This window comes from Monodon monoceros, unplaced genomic scaffold (genome assembly GCF_005190385.1).
Source record: "Monodon monoceros isolate NGI ecotype Baffin Bay Population unplaced genomic scaffold, NGI_Narwhal_1 Super_Scaffold_5, whole genome shotgun sequence".
In the NCBI taxonomy this organism is placed as follows: domain Eukaryota; kingdom Metazoa; phylum Chordata; class Mammalia; order Artiodactyla; family Monodontidae; genus Monodon; species Monodon monoceros.
In genome coordinates this window covers 62,001,279-62,023,152 of record NW_021703782.1, presented here as the reverse complement: position 1 = coordinate 62,023,152, position 21,874 = coordinate 62,001,279, and the positions used below count along the sequence as shown (strand labels likewise).

Here is a 21,874-nt window from a genome sequence, read left to right as displayed (position 1 = left end):
TTCAATTTCAGTGCTTGTGATTGGTCTGTTCATATTTTCTATTTCTTCCTGGTTCAGTCTTGGAAGGTTGTGCATTTTTAAGAATTTGTCCATTTCTTCCAGATTGTCCATTTTATTGGCATAGAGTTGCTTGTAGTACTCTCTCATGATCCTTTGTATTTCTGCAGTGTCAGTTGTTACTTCTCCTTTTTCATTTCTAATTCTATTGATTTGAGTCTTCTCCCATTTTTTCTTGATGAGTCTGGCTAGTGGTTTATCTATTTTGTTTATCTTCTCAAAGAACCAGCTTTTAGTTTTATTGATCTTTGCTATCGTTTCCTTCATTTCTTTTTCACTTATTTCTGATCTGATCTTTATGATTTCTTTACTTCTAACTTTGAGGGTTTTTTGTTCTTCTTTCTCTAATTGCTTTGGGTGTAAGTTTAGGTTGTTTATTTGAGATATTTCTTGTTTCATAAGGTAGGGTTGTATTGCTATAAACTTTCCTCTTAGAACTGCTTTTGCTGCATCCCATAGGTTTTGGGTCGTCATGTTTTCATTGTCATTTGTTTCTAGGTACTTTTTGATTTCCTCTTTGATTTCTTCAGTGATCTCTTGGTTATTAAGTAGTGTATTGTTTAACCTTCATGTGTTTGTATTTTTTACAGAATTTTTCCTGTAATTGATATCTAGTCTCATAGCGTTGTGGTTGGAAAAGATATTTGATACGATTTCAGTTTTGTTAAATTTACCAAGGCTTGATTTGTGACCCACATATGATCTATCCTGGAGAATATTCTGTGAGCACTTGAGAAGAATGTGTATTCTGTTGTTTTTGGATGGAATGTCCTGTATATATCAATTAAGTCCATCTTGTTTAAGGTATCATTTAAAGCTTGTGTTTCCTTATTTGTTTTCATTTTGGATGACCTGTCCATTGGTGAAAGTGGGGCGTTAAAGTCCCCTACTGTGATTGTGTTACTGTCGATTTCCCCTTTTATGGCTGTTGGTATTTGCCTTATGTATTGAGGTGCTCCTATGTTGGGTGCATAAATATGTAAAATTGTTGTATCTTCTTCTTGGATTGATCCCTTGATCATTAAGTAGTGTCCTTCTTTGTCTCTTGTAATAGTCTTTGTTTTAAAGTCTATTTTGTCTGATATGAGAATTGCCACTCCAGCTTTGGTTTTTTTTTTTTTTTGCAGTACGCGGGCCTCTCACTGCTGTGGCCTCTCCCGTTGCGGAGCACAGGCTCTGGACGCGCAGGCTCAGTGGCCATGACTCATGGGCCCAGCTGCTCCGTGGCATGTGGGATCTTCCCGGACCGGGGCACGAACCCATGTGCCCTGCATCGGCAGGTGGACTCTCAACCACTGCGCCACCAGGGAAGCCCCCAGCTTTGTTTTGATTTCCATTTGCATGGACTATCTTTTTCCATCCCCTCACTTTCAGTTTGTACGTGTCCCTGCGTCTGAAGTGGGTCTCTTGTAGACAGCATCTGTACGGGTCTTGTTTTTGTATCCATTCACCCAGTCTGTGTCTTTTGGTTGGAGCATTTAATCCATTTCCATTTAAGGTAGTTATTGATATGTATGTTCCTATTACCATTTTCTTAATTGTTTTGGGTTTGTTATTGTAGGTCTTTTCCTTCTCTTGTGCTTCCTGCCTAGAGAAGTTCCTTTAGCATTTGTTATAAAGCTGGTTTGGTTGTGTTGAATTCTCTTAGCTTTTGCTTGTCTGTAAAGGTTTTAATTTCTCTGTCAAATCTGAAGGAGATCCTTTCTGAGTAGAGTAATCTTGGTTGCAGGTTTTTCTCCGTCATCACTTTAAATATGTCCTGCCACTCCCTTCTGACTTGCAGAGTTTCTGCTGAAAGATCAGCTCTTAACCATATGGGCATTCCCTTGTGTGTTATTTGTTGTTTTCCCTTGCTGCTTTTAATATTTTTTCTTTGTATTTAATTTTTGATAGTTCAATTAGTATGTGTCTTGGCGTGTTTCTCCTTGGATTTATCCTGTATGGGACTCTCTGTGCTTCCTGGACTTGAATAACTATTTCCTTTCACATATTAGGGAAGTTTTCAACTATAATCTCTTCAACTATTTTATCAGTCCCTTTCTTTTTCTCTTCTTCTTCTGGGACCCCTATAATTCGAATGTTGATGCGTTTAATGTTGTCCCAGAGGTCTCTGAGATTGTCCTCAATTCTTTTTCATTCTTTTTTCTTTATTCTGCTCTGCAGTAGTTATTTCCACTATTTTATCTTCCAGGTCACTTATCTGTTCTTCTGCTTCTGTTATTGTGCTATTGATCCCTTCCAGAGAGTTTTTAGTTTCATTTATTGTGTTGTTCATCAGTGTTTGTTTGCTCTTGAGTTCTTCTAGGTCCTTGTTAAACGTTTCTTGTATTTTCTCCATTCTATTTCCAAGATTTTGGATCATCTTTACTATCATTATTCTGAATTCTTTTTCAGGTAGACTGCCCATTTCCTCTTCACTTGTTAGGTCTGGTGGGTTTTTATCTTGCTCCTTCATCTGCTGTGTGTTTCTCTGTCTTCTCATTTTGCTTAACTTACTGTGTTTGGGGTCTCCTTTTCACAGGCTGCAAGTTCGTAGTTCCCGTTGTTTTTGGTGTCTGCCTCCAGTGGGTAAGGTTGGTTCAGTGGGTTGTGTAGGCTTTCTGGTGGAGGGGACTGGTGCCTGTGCTCTGGTGGATGAGGCTGGATCTTGTTTTTCTGGTGGACAGGACTGCATCCGGTCGTGTGTTTTGGCGTGTCTATGGCCTTATTATGATTTTATGCAGCCTCTTTGCTAATGGGTGGGTTTGTGTTCCTGTCTTGCTAGTTGTTTGGCATGGGGTGTCCAGCACTGTAGCTTGCTGGTTGCTGAGTGGAGCTGGGTCTTGGCATTGAGCTGGGGATCTCTGGGAGATTATTGCCGTTTAATATTATGTGGAGCTGGGAGGTCTGTTGTGGACCAGTGTCTTGAACTTGGCTCTCCTACCTCAGAGGCACAGCCCTGACGCCTGGCTGGAGAACCAAGAGCCTGTCATCCACACGGCTCAGAATAAAAGGGAGAAGAGAAGGAAAGAAAGAAAGAAGAAGATAAAATAAAATAAAATAAAATAATTAAAATAAAAAATAATTATTAAAAAAATTTTTTTGTAAAGTAATAAAAAAAGAAAGAGGAGAGCAACCAAACCAAAAAACAAATCCACCAATGATAACAAGTGCTAAGAACTGTACTAAAACAAACAAAACGAAAACAGACAGACAGAACCCTACGACAAATCGTAAATGCAAAGCTATACAGACAAAATCACACACAGAAGCATGCACATACACACTCACAAAAAGAGAAAAAGGGAAAAATATCTATATATTGTTGCTCCCAAAGTCCACCTCCTCAATTTGGGATGATTGGTTGTCTATTCAGTTATTCCACAGATGCAGGGTACATCAAGTTGACTGTGGAGGTTTAATCCGCTGCTCCTGAGGCTGCCCGGAGAATTTTTCTTCTTTGTTCGCACAGCTCCTGGGGCTCAGCTTTGGATTTGGCCTCGCCTCTGCGTGTAGGTCACTTGAGGGTGTCTGTTCTTTGCTCAGGACAGGGTTAAAGGAGCCGCTGATTCGGGGGCTCTGGCTCACTCAGGCCGGGGGGAGGGAGGGGTACGGATGCAGGGCTAGCCTGCGGCGGCAGAGGCCAACATGACGTTGCACCAGCCTGAGGCTCGCCGTGCATTCTACCGGGTGAGTTGTCCCTGGATCACAGGATCCTGGCAGTGGCGGGCTGCACAGGCTCCCAGGAGGGGAGGTGTGGACAGTGACCTGTGCTCGCACACAGGCTTCTTGGTGGCGGCAGCAGCAGCCTTAGCGTCTCATGCCCGTCTCTGGGGTCCGCGCTGATAGCCGCGGCCCATGCCCGTCTCTGGAGCTCCTTTAAGCAGCGCTCTTAATCCCCTCTCTTCGCGCACCAGGAAACAAAGAGGGAAGAAAAAGTCTCTTGCCTCTTCGGCAGGTCCACACTTTTTCCTGGACTCCCTCCTGGCTAGCTGTGGCGCACTAACCCCCTTCAGTCTGTGATCACGCAGCCAACCCCAGTCCTCTCTCTGGGATCTGACCTCCGAAGCCCGAGCCTCAGCTCCCATCCCCACCTGCCCCGGCGGGTGAGCAGACAAGCCTCTCGGGCTGGTGAGTGCTGGTCGGCACCGATGCTCTGTGCGGGAATCTCCCCGCTTTGCCCTCCGCACCCCTGCTGCTGCGCTCTCCTCCACGGTTCCGAAGCTCCCCCCCTCCGCCACCCGCAGTCTCTGCCCGCGAAGGGGCTTCCTAGTGTGTGGAAACCTTTCCTCCTTCACAGCTCCCTCCCACTGGTGCAGGTCCTGTCCATATTCTTTTGTCTCTGTTTTATCTTTTTTCTTTTGCCCTACCCAGGTACGTGGGGGGTTTCTTGCCTTTTGGGAGGTCTGAGGTCTTCTGCCAGCGTTCAGTGGGTGTTCTGTGGCAGTTGTTCCAGATGTAGATGTATTTCTCAGGAGGAAGGTGATCTCCATGTCTTACTCTTCTGCCATCTTGAAGCCATATCTTCTACAATCTTATTTTTAAAAGACAGTTATACAAGCAGAATCTAAGTCCCAAATCTAAAAGGGGCTGGCCTTGAGCAAGCTTAAAAACTGACACCCCTCTGTTCAGCACCCTTCCTGCCAAGAAAAAGACCGTGATAAAGGAAGCCCCTACCTTTTAAGTTGTTGGAATACAGTTCAGACCAGACTTCTTTTTTATGTTTTATTGGAGTACAGTCGATTTACAAAGTTGTGTTACTTTCTGCTGTACAGCACGGTGAACAGAGCAGAGCTTTTCTGTGGAGACCTCAGTATGTGGACACAGTCTATCAAAAATGCTCCTAAAGTAAAATTTTCTCAGTGTGAAAAATACTAAGAAGATTGGAGAAGGGATTCCCCGTAAGATCTCTTAGAATAGAACACTGGGTGGAGAGGAAACTCATTGGGCATCATGTCTCTTCTTCCCTCATCCACTCCCAGCAGGAGCTCTGCCGCTGGCCTGTGTGGCCCTGCCCACCCCTCCGGTGTGCCAGGCAGTGTGGACAGAGCCTCAGAGTGACTCTGGCATCTTGCCAATGACAGGAAATTCTGAACTGGCCTGCAGAGAGAAAACCTCTTTCCTGGCCACGAGATCAGCCTTCATGGCCATGAGACATTTTCTGGTAAAGTCAGAGATGTGGCATTTTCTCCATATCTGGCGAACCCTTTCCCTCCCGGGTGTTGGGGGAATCCTGCGGCACACAGTGGGGGAGGCAGGGAACTGGGAGCAGAAACTGTGACTAGGAACAATGGCAGGTGCCACGTGTGTGAGCTGGGACTGCCGGGATGCCATCAGCTGCTCCCAGGGACCGCACAGCGAAGCCTGCGCTTTACGTGGCAATCTTCAGACCCAGTTAAGATCTTTCCTTGGAGGAGAGTCTAAACTCCATAAGTACTGTGCCAGCAGCACCCTCATTCTCATCCCGTTGGGACCCTGAGCTCCTTCTCTGCTCTGCAGGCTGCTCTGACTTCCCAGAAACTTTTTTCTGTCTCCTTTCGTTGCTTGGAATTCCTTTCTCTCTCCTTCGCTCTCTCCTCCTTTGTTTAAAAGCCTTCTACCAGGAAAACCTTCTCTGATCCCTTAAATTCTCCCTTGCTCATCAACACAGAGAGGAAGCTACTTGAGGGCAGGGTTAGGCTTTTGCTTATATTCTGGGCATTCTCTGCCCAGCACTTTGGGAGCTGCTGCACACAATAGATGTGCTTGTTACTCACTGAGCTTCTCAGTGGCCGCAGGGCAGCATGTTTCAAATCTCGGCAGCTCCCTTGGGAGGCCTGAATTGTTTCATTTTCTCCATGGTCCTCCGTATCTCTTGCTTGTTTTCTTTGATCTGGTCATGCTCATCTCTCTTTCTGTCTCTCTCCCTCCCCCCCCCATTTTGGTCTCCCCCAGATCCCTTTGCATCCCACACTGACTTTCACACACCTTTGAAACAAGCCTCTCTGAGTTTTAAAGGCCAACGTCAGGTTCACTTTGTTATGCAAAGCCTTCACCCTACAAAGAAAAGTGACATTGACGCATTCCTCCAGGACCAAATTCCATTAAAAAAAATATTCCTTGGGAAAGAAGAGAAATGGGCTGTAACATATTCCCGCCTTGTGGTTGAGAGTGGAGAGTGAGGTTAATGAGCCAGCATCAGCAGAACTTGTACTTTGAAGGCTGGACTTAATTTCGCCCTCCTGGCCACACAATTTTTGTGTTTTCCCATAGCCTTAGTCAGTCTCTCCTTCTGTGTGTGTGTTTCAGAATCCCCCCTTACTGCTGGGCCTTGCAGCATCAAGGAGTACGTCTTTGTCCCCCAAAGTGCGGCAGGTTGCCTCGCACACATAGGCGCTCAGTAAGTTTAGTGCTCTGAGCGTGAGTTGTTTCTCCGGAATCAGGGGAAGGTGGCAGCTGTGATGATGCCCCTCGTCCACCATCACGGTCGACACTTAGTGGTGTGAACAGTAGGCACGCTGTCGCTTCAGTCATCAGGCCTCTCCTGCGCTAGCTGTGTTTTAGCTCGGAAAACCCACCCAATCCCTTGGTCAGGATGGTGAGCTTTTCTTCTTGGAGTTGGACGACTGCTCCGAGGGGCCAGGCATCAGCTCACAGACCGACTTTTCTCCCCATGTATCAACGTCTCCCTTTGGGTTCTTTCCCTTGTAGGGGAAGAGTCCTGAGGCTGATTTCTCAGTTTTCCCTAAATCTAAGAAATGTCAGGAGCTGGTTAGTCTGGACATAGAGTTGCCCTTTGGTAAAGACTGCTTAAAAACAGGGAGCTGAGGAGGCCGCCTTGTTCCAGCTTGTTCCAGCGAGCGGCACCCCACTGCCTCCTCCAGATTCCATGACATGTCATCAAACAACATTGTCTTTTCTTAAGACCTTAATTTTCCTTAAAAAAAAAAAAGAATGGAGACAGTGACTTGTACTTTTGCTGTACCTTCCTACCACTCAGCACAACATGTTAGTAGATGGCGGGTAATTTTGAGATCTTGGTTAACATTCTGCCTGGTTAACACTTAAAACTAGAAGCTAAGTAGGACAGGCACCACGCAAGGGATGGGGTTATGAAGAAAAATAAAACCCGGTACACATAAATCTACCACTTACTTGAGATGGCTGTGAATCATAAATTTTGGTTTCCTATGTGATCTTTCATATAGAAAACTGGGGGGTTTGGTTTTGTCGTTGAAAAGGGAGTATGGCTTCAGGTTTGCACATAAAGGACACAAAGCGCAACAACTCTGGGAATCTTGACACCAGACAAGAGTGGGAGAAAAAACCTTCACATGCCTTAAAATGAATTACTGGTTAACTACTATTAATATGCCATGGGCCCGGAGACCAGCATATAACACTGCAGGATCAATAAGGGTATTTATCATGTGTGGGTATTGATCTCTCAGGAAGGAGTGAGTCATATTTCACGCTGCATATGTTAGCGCAAAAAAAAAAGTAGCAGAGGGATTGGGAAGCCTTATCAAAGAATGGGACGTGTTGAAGGTAAATAAATGTACAGAGCCACAAATCAGACCATTGCAATAAGAAGACATCGATTCTATAGGCAACGTCTCTGCAAACGTCTCTGTTGGATGATTGCTGCTGGTCATTTTTCCAGATAACATACTTCTCTGGGCACTGCTTCCTTTCTTAGCTGTTGAATCCAGACCTGCTGATCTTTCTTCCTTACAGCAGACATTAGGACTATTCCAGTCATAAGTAACAACACTTAAAACAGCTGGCTTCGTGCTTCAATTTGCATCTTGGCAGAGGACTTAGGGGTTGATAATTCCTATTAAGGAGCAACCCCATTTTCTTGGAACAGTGCCACTGTACTTTCTCTTATTATGAATATCATTGTTAAGTCACCTTGACCAGTTTTTTGTTTTTTTTTTTCCGGTACGCAGGCCTCTCACTGTTCTGGCCTCTCGCCTTGCGGAGCACAGGCTCTGGATGCGCAGGCTCAGCGGCCATGGCTCACGGGCCCAGCCGCTCCACGGCATGTGGGATCTTCCCGGACCAAGGCACGAACCCGCGTCCCCTGTATCGGCAGGCGGACTCTCAACCGCTGCGCTACCAGGGAAGCCCAGACCAGTTTTTATTCTAAAAAAATAAAGAGTGAGATCCAGCTTAAGAATTTTCAGCAGACTCATTAAGGTGTTTGCTTTTCAGTATACTGCTCTGGTCTTTGTAGTTAGTCATACTGGCCTTGTGGTTTAAAGCACACACACACACACCCTATTTCAAATTTTGTATGCTTTATATATTTTGTGGCTTGTGAGTTGGAAATCTTTCAGGTTTATAGTCAGTTAATAGTGACACTTAGCGTGACTTACCAGCTCAGTGGTGAAGAGACTGTCTCCAGTTACTCTTTGGGGAATTCTGCTGTAGCAGAGGTTGGAGAGATGGCACATCCTGCTTGTATTCTTACTCTGGGCGAGAGCTACATGTTCCTTCTCAAACTGGATTGAGTAAAGCATGATCACTCAGCAGTGGAGCAAGGACCTGGAAGGGGAGCTAGGCGGCATCCCTGGTCCCTGGATGACAGGTGTTAGTAGTGTAATGTGGTTGTTTGAAGGGAATTCCCGGAAAACCAGACATGCCAGTAATTTTCATGTAGTTCCTTTTTTCTCTTTACTGCAGCCTCCCTGTGCGAGCTTATAGTTACCTCATCTGGCCTGGAGAATTTAAAGAGCCTTTCCATTGTAGACTATAGACCACATACATATCTAGAAGAGACTGTTCTAGCCTAGTCTGTTCTCCTGCCTCCTTATTCTAGATCCTTCTTTTGTGCTTGCATCAGACTGATTTTCCTAAAACATTTTTTATGTTACTCCCTTGCCCTGAAAACTCATCGACCCCCTAGAGCTTGAGGGGCAACCAGAAGCCCTTGGCTGGGATTCACATGCAAGGCATTCCACAGTTTGTCCCCAAAGTAAGTTTCCAGTCTCAGCATCCACTGTCCCCTGACGTGACCTCTACACTCCAGCCAGGCTCATCTGGTCACTGTCCCTGGAACACATCTTGTCCTTTTCCTCCTGCATTATCCTGTTGATATTATTCTCCTCTCTTGATTGCCTTGCCACCCTCACCATCTCTGAATCACCTCCATCCTGACTCACGTCTCCACTGCCTTTGCTGATGGTGACATCTGCCTATACTGTCATCGTGGCCATTGGATCATTACTTGTAGGATTCTCGGTCTACACCTAATTTTCCCGAATAGATGGGACCCTCTTAAGAGGAAATGAAACATTTTGAATATTTCTTTGTGCCTTTTACAATGTCTAGAGCAAAGCTTTGGACAGTTGTTACATGATAACTAATGAATTAATCAAATATAAGTACCAAAGTACACCTTAAGGGGATTTCCCTGGCGGTCCAGGCCTTCCAATGCAGGGGGTGCGGGTTCGATCCCTGGTTGGGGAGCTAAGATCTCACATGCCTCGAGGCCAAAAAAAAAAAAAACATATTTAAAACAGGAGCAATACTGTAACAAATTCAATAAAGGCTTAAAAAAAATGGTCCACATAAACAAAAAAATTTTTAAAAAATCGGCCACACCAAACAAAAAAACACCCTAAGATCAAGAGTAAATGATTTGTGCATTACCTGCTCCTTTTGATAGTCCAGAAGCTTTATGAGGAATAGTATTATAGTTTGTCACTATACTAGCACTTGAAAGGGTGACTTAAGCTTTTGTGGTTAGAATAAATGAAGAAAGTCTGGGTGTGAGCCATGAAAATCAGAACCATCTGGCAGCAGTATACACATAGTACCCACAGCTTGTGATCCAAGCTCTGCAGTGATTTCTGTAGAAGCCCGACGTCTTTATTCAGTGGAATTCATTTGTGTGCTCTTACTTGGTAGCCAGTCAGGGCTGTTCACAATAATGCAGCCAGGAGTCACATATTTTTAGGGATAATTTATAGAGCAGTTGCTTTGAATCATTAAACTAGTGGTTCTCCATCTTTTGAGCGCATCAGAACCCACTGAAGTCTTTGTTGTAACTCAGGTTGCTGGGCCAGCCCTCAGAGTTTCTGATTCAGTGGGTCTGGGGTGGGTCCGAGAATGCCCATTGCTACAAATTCCCAGGTGATGCCAATGCTGCTGATTCAAGGACCACACTCTGAGCACCGCTGGATTAGACACATAATTTGATGCATGTTTATCTCAGCCTTGGGAAATTTCCACTTACTGGTAGCACACACATAAAGTCTGGGAGGCATAAAGATGTTTTGAACATTGACCAGGCATTTTAATTTGGAACTTTAAAATACGGTTTGGTGGTTTATAAAATAAGAATTTGGTAGTTCCACATGTCCCTGGAATGGATGCCCTCTCCTAGTGCTTTTTAAAATGTCACTGTTTGAGAGTGCTTAAACATTTTAAGAGTCTAAAATATTTAGGCATTTACTCTCATAAAGCTCACATGATTTTTATTGTTTATTTAAATGCTAGTATGGATCGAAACTTTTCCAGCATATATCTTAATTTATTCTTAAAGGTCATTATAATTTGAAAGAGGGAGTAAAATATGGGTAAGTAGAAAAGTGATCGCATTTTAATTAATTACAGTCATCTGTAGCAAAACAAATCCTTGCTTTGACCTGATGTAGCATTTTATTTGAGGTTTACTCTGAAATGTATTGAAGCCATGCTCTTGGTACTTTGAGGATTATCACTGACAACATTTTGTTTCTGGGTAAACTGAGGCCTGATTAATGGTCCTAACTAAAGTTATGATGTAGAAATTCATGAACCTGTACCCTGATCTGAGAATGCTCGTGTCTTTGGGTTTCTGTTTAATTCTTTGCCTCCTACTGTATTTTGTTTTCTTTATCAAGAAGCTTGCTTTTGAAGGGCAGGCCCTAGGGGTATCCAGTGTTTTTCAACAGCAGGGATGGGAATGAACGTCTAAAATGCCTTCCTAAATGCCTATGACATTGTATACGGATGTCCCACTAATGCTTATGACTGGGTGGTAAGAGTATGTCATTCATTCCTTTTCTGATTTAAATAACTATATAATTTATCATTTTTTGTGAAACTTGTATTGCTTTTGTAATCAGGTTAACATACAGACATGACATTGAAAACAAAAGAGTTAGATACAGAAAACCATCTATTTTGCCACTACATTGGTGTTTAAAATAAGAGATAGACCAGTGGGAAAGTTCAGGAGTAAAGAATTGCAGGTGCCTTCTCCAGACACAGGTAGAGTGATGGAATTGGAACTTCTCATCTCGTTAGCTGGGAAGAGGAGGAGAGAAGAAAGGAAAGAGATGTATAATAAGAGAGTGGCCCTGACAATGCATCGCCAGGAGCCTGAGGTGGACAGACTTGCTATCCTGTCAGAGAAAAGAGACTTCAGTGCTGACTGTAAAATGAGGCTGTAGAAACACATTTTGTTGTAGATCTCTCCCAAACCTTCCAGAGCATGCACGTTTAGTCATGCCTTCCCCACATTCAGTCAGAGGACACTTCCTGAGCACCTGCTCTGGGTCACGTGTTGCTAGTCCTGGGAATTTCTCTCCACAGGCTTCTCCCTGCCTACGTGTGTTCAGCCCTTCTCTGTGTTTTAAAAATGAAATAACAATATCTTATTACTCCCTGGAGCTCCTAGTTTTTCCTCGTATTTATTTTGAGGACAGGCTACTTGAAAAAACACTGTTCATTGATCCCTTCTGCAAATATTTACCCCCAGGTGTCCGGCAGTGTGCTCAGCACGGGGGGTGCATGGTGGCGCCGCTCGCTGGGTCGTCCCTTCTGACTAGAGAGCAGGCTCTTCATTGTATTCATCTGTTTCCTCATAGCTCACTTGCTCCTTTATCTCGTGAAGGCTTCTGCTTCTCCAACACTGGGCTAAAAGCACAGGGCCCTAAAGACCCAGCCCTCTATGGGTCTTTTCCAGAACGAATTTTGCTTGATCTCTTAGCAGGGTCGACACTGCAGCCTGCCCCTCTGCCATCCCTGTCGAATTTGTCCCCTGTGGCCTTGCGTTCTCTCCTCTATCCTCCAGGGTTCTGGCCTTGGCGCTCTTTTCTCCTTTCAGAACATACTCTTCCGTAACAGCTCCCTCCTCTTCCCGGATGCAGCCAGCATCTCCCTGAGGTGACTTCTGAATCTCAGCTTCCAACCTCAGCCTCTCCCATGAGTGCAGGTGTCGACTTTCTCGGCCTGGCTCCTCTCCCCCTTGTCCGTGCCCCTCTGGCCCCTTGCGTGATGAAGCCGACTTACCACCTGCACCTCTGCTGCCACCCCAGGCCTCCTGCTCTTCCTCTTTGCCTTTTCCTGCGTCTCGCGTCCTGATGCCCCTCAGTCCTGCAGTTCTCTTGAGCTCATCTCCCCCATGTCTCTGGTATTTGCAGTCTGCTGAGTCTCTCCCTGACGGCTTCAGTGGCTGCCTGGTGGCTCTCCCTGACTCTGGGCTCTCTTTCCTTTGCTTGTCTTAAGAATTGCCATCAGTTGAATCACTCCAAAGCACAGCTCTGATCCTCTGTGCTCCTTGCTCAGATATCCTCAGTGGTTCCCACCACAGCCTGGAAAGAGTTCAGAGAGCTGGTCTGAGGCTTCCCCTCGCCTGGCTGCAGTCCGCCTGTCAGACTGGCCCTCTTTTGCCCTTTTCGCAATTCTTAACCCGACAGCCCTGTCCATCACTCCCAAGGTCCCCTCCCACTTTCCTGCTTCCATCCCTTTGTCTTTGCTGCCCTGTCCTCAGTACTCTCTTTTTCTCATTTTCACCTATTTCCTGCTCCTCTTTTAAAGTACAATGCAGGTGCAGTTTTTTTCTATGACGGTCTCTGTAATTCCTTTCTAGGTTGCATGTCATCTTTCCAGCCTTTGAGTTTCCATAAAAGTTTATGGGTATTCCTGTATGAGAGTCCTTGTTATAATTTGTAATCCCATCGTCCATCCTATACTGTAGACTCCCAGTGGGCAGGGGCAACCTGATACCTTGCAGCCATTTTAGGCACTTGGCCAACTCTTAGAACATTGTTTAATAAATGTCTATTGGAGAGATGACTTAGGAGCCCATTCAGTTGTTTATTGGAATTGACAGCTTTAACATCTAGACCCTGGGTCGGCAAACTTCAGCCTGCGGATCACTTTGGACCACTGCCTGTGTTTGTGAATAAAGTTTTATTGCAACACAACCACGCAACAGCCTGTACATTCTGCAGAGGAATGGCCACAAAGCCTAAAAGAGTTACTAACTTTTACAGAAGTTTGTCTCCCAGGGTCTATACCATTGTCCAGACTTCAGGATTCGGTATCAGCAGTTAGAAGGAAGTGAAGGAAACGATGTTTTCTTCAACTCTTAACCTCTTGCTTTGGCTCTCGGATATATCTGTGTGGACATACACATAGAAAGGGCACTAGGATTTTTTATTACTTTATTTAAAGTGAAATACAGTTAATTTTGTTGTAAGACTGTTGCAGACAGCCAAGTTAACTATATTTGATCTCTAATTTCTTGACATTAGGATAGGAATGTCTAGGTAGAAGTTAGACCTGGTCAGGCTTTATGGGATTAAAATGACCCCTGCCTAAAATGTTTTTGGTATTCTCAGTAAAAATAATCACCAAGGGTCTGCCAGCTGTGCCGCCAGAGTTACGCCAGCCTCAGGAACCCTGCTGTATTCCGACCGCAGGAGCAGTAGCGTGCCCAGGTGCCTTGGTCTAAAGCTCTGCAGATCTTGAGGAGGAAGGCCATACGATGGCAAGGTTTAGAGGTAAAGTTCTGTAGGCCCCCATATTAATACCACGTTGTCTTTTTCTTTCTTTCTGTTTTTTCTTAGTAGAGGGCCGGGTGGCCGTTCAGGATATTCCTGCTGCCACCAGCAGAGGGCACGTGGAGAACACACCTGACCTCGTTTCCGACTCCACCTACTACAGCAGCTTTTACCAGCCGTCTCTGTTCCCTTACTACAACAACCTGTACAACTACCCGCAGTACTCCATGGCCTTAGCCGCTGACTCCCCCTCCGGGGACATGGGAAACCCTCTCGGGGGCTCCCCTGTGAAGAACAGCCTTCGGAGCCTCCCAGCCCCTTACATGCCCGGTCAAGCGACAGGAAACCAGTGGCAGGTAAGATGTTAGCAGAGCGTGAACTGGGTATGTGAAAACCACACACGTAAGCACACGCTCACAGACGCGCACGCCCAACTCAGCACACATGTGTGCCATTATGCAAAACGTGTAGAAAGTTTTCACTCTACCCATAACATCATTTAACCCCAGAGGTTGACTGCAAGGAATTGTAAAGAAATCTGGATATATTTGTTTCTGTTTTCAAATTTTACCTTTCTCATCCTTCGATGTCATTTTGCATAAATACCCAGTTGGCCAGAATCAGCTTCACAAGTGGCTTATGTAAGAGGCCACATCTCCTCTAGGCTTATCCCCACTCTTTAGAGCCGCTTAGAAAATGCTGGCTGTGGTCTTCTGGGTGGCAGTAATCCCAGTGATGAATTTTGACCCTGGAAGGGAGATGTGTTCTGATCTGTATGTTTGCATGGAAGGAAGGTGAGAGAAGAACTAGGTCACTGCTGTGCTGGGCCAACTTGAGAGCATTTTCAGCTGGGAATAGAGGTCAGTCTTTCATATGCTAAGTATGTGCTTCTGAAATAGTGTGCCATCAAGAGCTTTTAATATTTGGGATAAAACAAAGCATTTTGCATTATCAGGGAATGTTTATTCAGCACTGTTCTGCTTCCTCAGTTTTCACCATTTCTATCATGCCAGTGTATCAGCAGCAGATTCAAGGCCTGGAAAGCATTCACAGGCTGGATTACCATGTTGTGGGAATGTGCATGCATGAGCACCTAGACTCTGCTCCTCCAAGCACCCCTCCAGCTGTAAGATACCAACTCTGAGAGAACTGTCCTCATTTCGGATGCATTTACTGTGCTTGGGCTTTCCCAGCTAGGCTTTGATTCCAGCACAATGCAACGTATGTATGTGGGAGTTTAGGGTAATTGACCTTCTTATACTCACTTTTAAAAAATGTGCATTGACGTTTTCCTCAGAGCAATTCTATTCCATTTTGCCTTTGTAGATGTGGGGAAGTTGTGGATATTCGCATCGCCGCATTTTTTTGGACTCTCACACTAGCCTTAGGGATCTGACTTCCTCAGCGTGTTAACGTGTCAGCTCTAATCCCCTGGGTTAATCATCTTCATAAGTTTTCTGTACATTTTAATTTTAGAATCAGACTTTTAAAAAAGGCGCTGGAATTGACAGGTGATAGGAGTATAGAGGAAATGCGATGATTTATGGATCTTCCGGCTGGACCCCTACAGGCCTTTCAGAGTGCCAGTTGGATTTTATGATTTGGGGCAGGTTTTAGGTTGATTTCTGTTAGAGACTGTCCTCTAAGAAAGGAGAAAGAAGTAGCTTATAGTTCTTAAAAACCAGCTCACCCTACAGATTCCCATGAGCCAGGGACTACTGCTGGAGTATCCTGGTTTTCTGGCTACTTCCAGGCTTTAAGGAGAAATTAGGGAAGGTCTCTGAACCTGTTGGCTTATGAGGAAAAGGATGAGAAAGAAAATTCTTAAGTGTCTTCCGAAAGAAAAAGAGCTCACAATCAGAAGCATCAGAAATCTTCTAAGTTAATTTACCCCCCACTCTGTCAAGGTCTTTCCAATGGCGTAAGATGGCTGACACACTAATGTTTGTTCTTAACTCCACCTGGAAGACGTGGGGAGGGTGTAGCAGAAGTCTTGGATTTCCTTGGAGGTCTCTTGCCAAGGTCCACCCTCTGGGGGACCAGGGACAGCCAAGAGGAGACATTCTCTTGGGCAGCAGCGTTGCCTGGTTTTGGAGCGCTGCCTCAGCGGCTGTGTACGAGGAGAGATCCCCCTAAGGGCAAGTTCTTGTACCCCTGCTGCCAAGGGTGAGAGGAAAAATGTTACCCAGACTTTCTTAGTCATGTGGGGGGCCTGCAGTTTTGATGCTGTTGGCACCTTCTCTAGAACCACCGCTTACTAGACTGGAGAGAGGGGCCCCTGGTTAGAGGCCCAGGAGAGATGCCAAGGCCTCATTTAACATAAGAGCTTGTTTTCAAGGAGGTCTGGGCTCAATCTATTTCCTAGCCAGTTTTCACCATTGGTAATATATTCCCATCTTAACAGATTATTTTGCAGACATTTTACGCATCTGTGGATTAATCTTGTAACCAGACCTGATCCCGAGCTTGACTTACAACCTTATAGTCACAGCCACAAAAATGATTTCTCTTGGAAATAAACTCTAACGTTAAAAATAGAAGAGCCAACATCCATATAAGCCATCATTTTGCAAAAGGACAGGTGAAAGTCAGTCCAGTGATGGTCAGAGTCGAAATGGATCTTAACAGAGGTCCCTTTCACTGAGATCTGGAGCTGGGGTATCTGCTCAGCACCCAGAGCACCCACAGCTAGTTGATGACAGAGCCTTGTCCAGAAACCAGGCCTGTAAATTTAGGGAAGCAGCACTGTGTGTTTTGAGACACATGGAGTCTGGCGCTTGGAGTTCTATATTCAATTCTAACTTGTGATTTAACTGTTGTGTAGCCTTGAGGAAAATACTTAACCCTCTGAAACTCAGTTGTTTTGTCTGTCAAGTGGGCATAGTACCACCTTCACAGAACTGTTGCATGAATATATAAGGCAGCATAATGACTGAAGTGTATGTGGAAGTTTCTGTGTGTACCAGCAAATGCTATGCTGATATTAACTTCTTGTGAATTTATTTCATTAACCATTATTTTCTCTTGGCCCTACTCTTTTCTGAAATCTATTTAATTTTCAGCCTTTTGCTCATATGTATTTTAGTTAGCTACCTCCGATCCCCTTTGTAATAAGATGGGGTATACATAATGCACATTTTTGTTACTGTTGAAAGACCATGACATGTGAATATGGACCAAGTATGAATGTATATGGAATAATTTTTATCAGGGATGGGGAAGAATTTGATCTACTTAGGAAATTGAAAACTGGAAGCATAGACAAAGATTATGGCATAAAATATGTTTATTAAGGTATATGTGTTATAAAGAAGTATTAAATAGAAAACACCTACAAATAATACTTATAACCAATGTTTAAGGGATAGGAACTGTACAGCTCACTTTTTCACCAAGTCACTATGGCAGAGGTATAGGGAACAGTGATCTGGGGCAGGGCCTCCCCGTGACCTTGCTACTCCTATTGTTTCAAGAGGGCGCCCTGGCTCTGCTCTTCAGACAGTGCCTTGCCTCCTTCTGGTGGAAGCCTCCTGGGGAGGGCAGGGGAGGGATCCCCTCTTGGTTGTAGCCATGCTTTCCTGTCTCCTTTTGGAAGGTGCCCCATAGCTGCGCCTGGAGGGCACTGAGCTGGTCTCCTCACTGGACCTTCCCCGCAACCCGGTCTGACCCCAGCTCTACCTGAAGGGCCTGAATCTTAGGCAACATCTCCTCCATCTACTGTCTTGACTCTGTTGCTAGGACCCGACTTCCCTTCTGACTCTTCACCAGAGCGATAACTTTCATGTTATCCTCCTTCCCTTGGTGCTCTGGGTAACAGTGTGTTTGGGGGGAGCAGCGTGAAAAGTTTTCAGAACAAAGAGCTCCTTTGTGATTCCTAGAAAAAATCGACTCTTGGGGCTTCCCTGGTGCACAGTGGTTGAGAGTCCGCCTGCCGATGCAGGGGACACGGGTTCGTGCCCCGGTCTGGGAAGATCCCACATGCCACGGAGCGGCTGGGCCCGTGAGCCATGGCCACTGAGCGTGCGCGTCCGGAGCCTGCGCGTCCGGAGCCTGTGCTCCGCAGCGGGAGAGGCCGCAGCGGTGAGAGACCCGCGTACCGCAAAAAAACAAACAAACAAAAAAAATCGACTCTAGTGGAGATTGTTATAATTTTTTAAAGCCAGACTTCTTAGAGATTAGTGGGGAGGGTACTGAATTATTTACAAAAAGAAATCATTGACTTTTTATTGTCGAGTTGAGATTTCCTGTAAGTCTCCCCATAAAGTCATGCAAGCCACAGATAATTATTGAGCACCTACTAAGTACAAAACCTAGTTAAAGAAAAAGAAACAGCTAGAGCAGTCAACTGGGCCAGCATCCCAGAATCCCAAGACTCTTTCGTGTTGATGCCCTGCGTGCATGCTGAGAGCTGCTTTAATTGCTTTGGGTCTGTCTCCAGCCTCTGGAGATTTGTGGCCCAATCACAGATGCCTGTCATGTTGTGAAACAGGAATAACATTTGTGACACTGGAACAAACTCACGATGAATGGCTGGTTCCACTGACCAGCAGCTCAATTTCACTTCTGCATTTAATTGCCTGCAAAAGCTGTTTATTGCCTGGTGCACTCCTTCAAGGCAACATTACCTCTTAAATAAACATGTTGTACCAGGTTGACAAGGGAGAGGTACATATCAAGTGAGCAGAAATAAATATGGGAGGACTCCGAGCTGTATCTGGGATCTCCTTTCAGTCCCCCTGGTGGGCACCCCCTTGATTGGCTTTTCTGAAGCTTGTGCCACCAGAGGTGGAGACAGCTGTTCCAGCCACAGTTGGGGTGTGGTCACATGGCAGCAGAGGTGATTCCTTCCTTCTGGTCATTCTTTGGGGCTCAGTCTGAAGTGTCTCAAGATACAGTGGCCCGTTTATGATTATGCACCTCACTGGAATGCATTCGATTGTTAGATAAACATGCATCCAGGTCCCACCATGTGATAGGGATCTACCACTGAACCAAATGGACAAAAATGCAAAAAGTAGGTCTTGGGGGAAGGCTGTTATCACCTGGTACATGAGAAGGAGGTTGGGGATCATCTAAGTGCCCTGGCTTTGAAACTGAGACACAGGCAGGCAGGAAGTCAGAATCTGACCTAGGCCTTGGAGCCCAGAGAACGGCGCCCCTTGTGGGCATTACTGGGATGCGGCCCGTCAGGGCACTTGGAAACGCCACCCCTGTTGACTGTGCTGCCTGCCCACTGTTGTTCTCCATCCTGTACGAGCAGCCTGCGGGAGCCCTGGTTTTCACACTGCCTCCTCTTTTTATGAGCGTGGTTCAGTCGAGCCTGTTAGCTCGAAGAGCTAAGAAGTGACTTCTGGCGCATGTGCAGTGTGGGCACAGCTGCAGCGCCTCCACGTCTGTGCCCTAGGTTCTCCCAGGAGGGTCCAGAGGTGGGGTGGGGGGATAGGAAGCCAAGGCTTAAACCGGGCTCCCACTCCCAGGGACACAATTATAATAGCCAACTATTAATTAGTTCGTCCATTAATTTTTAATATTTCTAAATTTTAAAAAACGGTACGTCAGGGAGAAGGTAGTAGAATGCAAAATCCACATCAATTTTGATGATGAAGTAGGGGACTTCAGATAAATTTTGTGCTCACCTCAGGCCCGTAAGCTGCACCACCAGGCCCCCGGGGTAATGTGCATATGGTCACCTCAGACTACTGGGTGATGCTGGCTGAGAAAGAGCAAGTGACTCCTTGAGGACCTGGGGCCTTTCTTCTCTGGGTGAGGTGCTCTCTCTACAAACACTCAGGTGATCCACTAGGCTGCCCCTCCAATCCCATCGCCCTCTTTGTCGGCTGAATAAACTAGCCCTGGCTTCCCTTCTTAGAGCAAACTGGTTATTGGCCACTATTTGTTGGTGAGCAGACACTGACAGGCTTTTTCCTCTGGAAAGAAAAAGTTTTCAAGCATGTAGAAGAGGAATTTGTAAGGCTGCGTTCAGTTTAAAGCATGTAAAGGAATCTCTTTCCTCAGGAAAAGGAAATTAAATTAGATGTGGTATTTGCCTTGGGCTATTAAGGCTAACCCTCCCCCAATTTGTTTTTTAAAAGGGAATTACAGAGACATACATTTCTTTTGATGTTGCTATAATGTGGTGTATTTATTTTGTATCCGTCTACTTTTGTGAACTCTGTTAATTCTAATAATTTTATAGGTGCTTATTTTAGGGTTTCTAGATTAGATAGTCATTTCATAGAAAAATATTGATACTGACATTTTTCTTCCCCCTAAATACCTCCAAGTTCTAATTTATGTTCTTAGTGAATTATTCAGTTTAGATACCAGTGGTGGACAGCTGGTGTCATCTTGTTCCTTATTTTATTGGGAATGTGTTTTGCACTTCACTGTCCTGAATGCAGGCTGTTACCTGTGCTGGTTTACAGAGAAATGAGGGAAAAAAGGACAAGGGTTTTTTTCTTACAGCTAAATTATTCAATTCAAAAAATTGTTTTTATTGGACCTGTCCCTTTCCAACACTTTTTTAATGAAACGAGGATTTTTTTTCATAAATGCCCTTACTTGGCAATATAAAAAGTTGGCGACTCTGTTCCTGTCTCCCCTGCCTCCTTTTCAAAAAGTTGTACTAGTGGGCTTCCCTGGTGGCACAGTGGTTGAGAGTCTGCCTGCCGATGCAGGGGACACAGGTTCGTGCCCCGGTCCGGGAAGAGCCTACATGCCGCGGAGCGGCTGGGCCCGTGAGCCATGGCCTCTGAGCCTGCGCGTCCGTAGCCTGTGCTCCGCAACGGGAAAGGCCACAACAGTGAGAGGTCCGCGTACCGCCAAAAAAAAAAAAAAAAAAAGAAAAGTTGTACTAGTCCGAAGACCAGAGAGAGTCTGCAAACCAAGGCACTGGCATTGTGTCACCATGACAACAGCGGAATTCTCTGGGGTCTTCAGTGTGCTGTCTTTAGCAGCTGTCTCAACCTCACTCTTTGCAGACAGGGTGTTGCGGTCTTTTCCTATCTTTTAATCTCAGCCCTGTTAACGCCTTTATGCTAGTTCAGCATTTTGTGGGACTCCCTCACATGCACCCCAAGTAGATCCTGCTTTCTGGGACAGTGAGGATACAGGGATTGGGCTTCCCAGCTCAGAAGACCAGTCTTGGAGAATCTTCCATTTAAATGTAAAAGTCATTACAGACCACGGGAAGTTTAAAGACAGTGAAATGAAGGTGTCAGGCTTCCCAAAGTTTGGGATTGCGTTGCCTCTACTATAAACTTTCCCTTAAACGGCCTGTCAAGTCTTAGCCGCATCTGCAATTTTCTCTTCTGAAACATAATTCCTCATTAGGTTCTTCTCGTTTAAGAAGAGATAATAAACCCAGTTCTCTTGGGCTACACCTGCAGGAGACAAGCTTTGTTGGCCAGGGCGCCAGTGGGCCTGGGTATCCTGGGAAGCCCCCGGAGCTGTGCAGGACAGGAATGCAGCCCTCTCTTTCTGTTTCTAAACGACCTCCTTGTTGACACGCCCTGTCACAGAGGAATTGCTATTTTGTCACGTTCTAGATGAGTACAAGCCATGGGCACCACAGGCATCATGTGGTTTTTATTACACCTTTCCTGGAAGGAATGGTTGTTTTCTTGCACAGATTATGAAATTTGAACGATTTGCATGCTTTGATCCTGCAAGAGGGCTGTTGTTTGCAAGAACTGGTGCCAGCGATAACAATATTCTTGGTGACTCTTGGTCTGGAACCAAAACTAAGGGAAGTGGTGGGTATTTTAGAAGCTGAACACAGATGGTGAGAGGTGGGGCTGAGGAATGCTCCTTCACTGCAGCAGTGCACACGAGAGTCATTTTTGCAGAGGAGTTTGGTTAAAAATGTGTGGATTACAGAAGAAAATGGAACTGGCCTCTGGAAACCTGGGCACTGGCGGAGGCAGCTCTGACTCAGAGAGGATCTCGGGGAGGGGTTGGGCCCTGGCCCTCCTAAGGGATTCTCAGCCCAACTGAAGCAGTCCAGTAGCATCCCAGGAAATCCAGATGGAGGGTAACCTCGGGTCTTAGGACCCTTTGGGAGACTCCAGTGATTCCTG

The 21,874-nt window shown here is 45.5% G+C and overlaps 1 protein-coding gene across 3 annotated transcripts in view; it reads left to right on the top strand.

The window, feature by feature from the left end:
- The window catches only part of DMRT1 (doublesex and mab-3 related transcription factor 1), a 104,728-nt gene that overhangs the window by 30,477 nt on the left and 52,377 nt on the right, over positions 1–21,874 (top strand). Inside the window, exon 4 of one of the 3 annotated variants that reach the window (XM_029203714.1) lies at positions 13,868–14,152. In XM_029203714.1, coding sequence (XP_029059547.1) covers positions 13,868–14,152 — 285 coding nt within the window. Of the gene's footprint in view, positions 1–13,862; positions 14,153–21,874 lie in introns of all 3 variants that reach the window. The other 2 variants (XM_029203713.1, XM_029203712.1) reach the window with 2 other exon arrangements.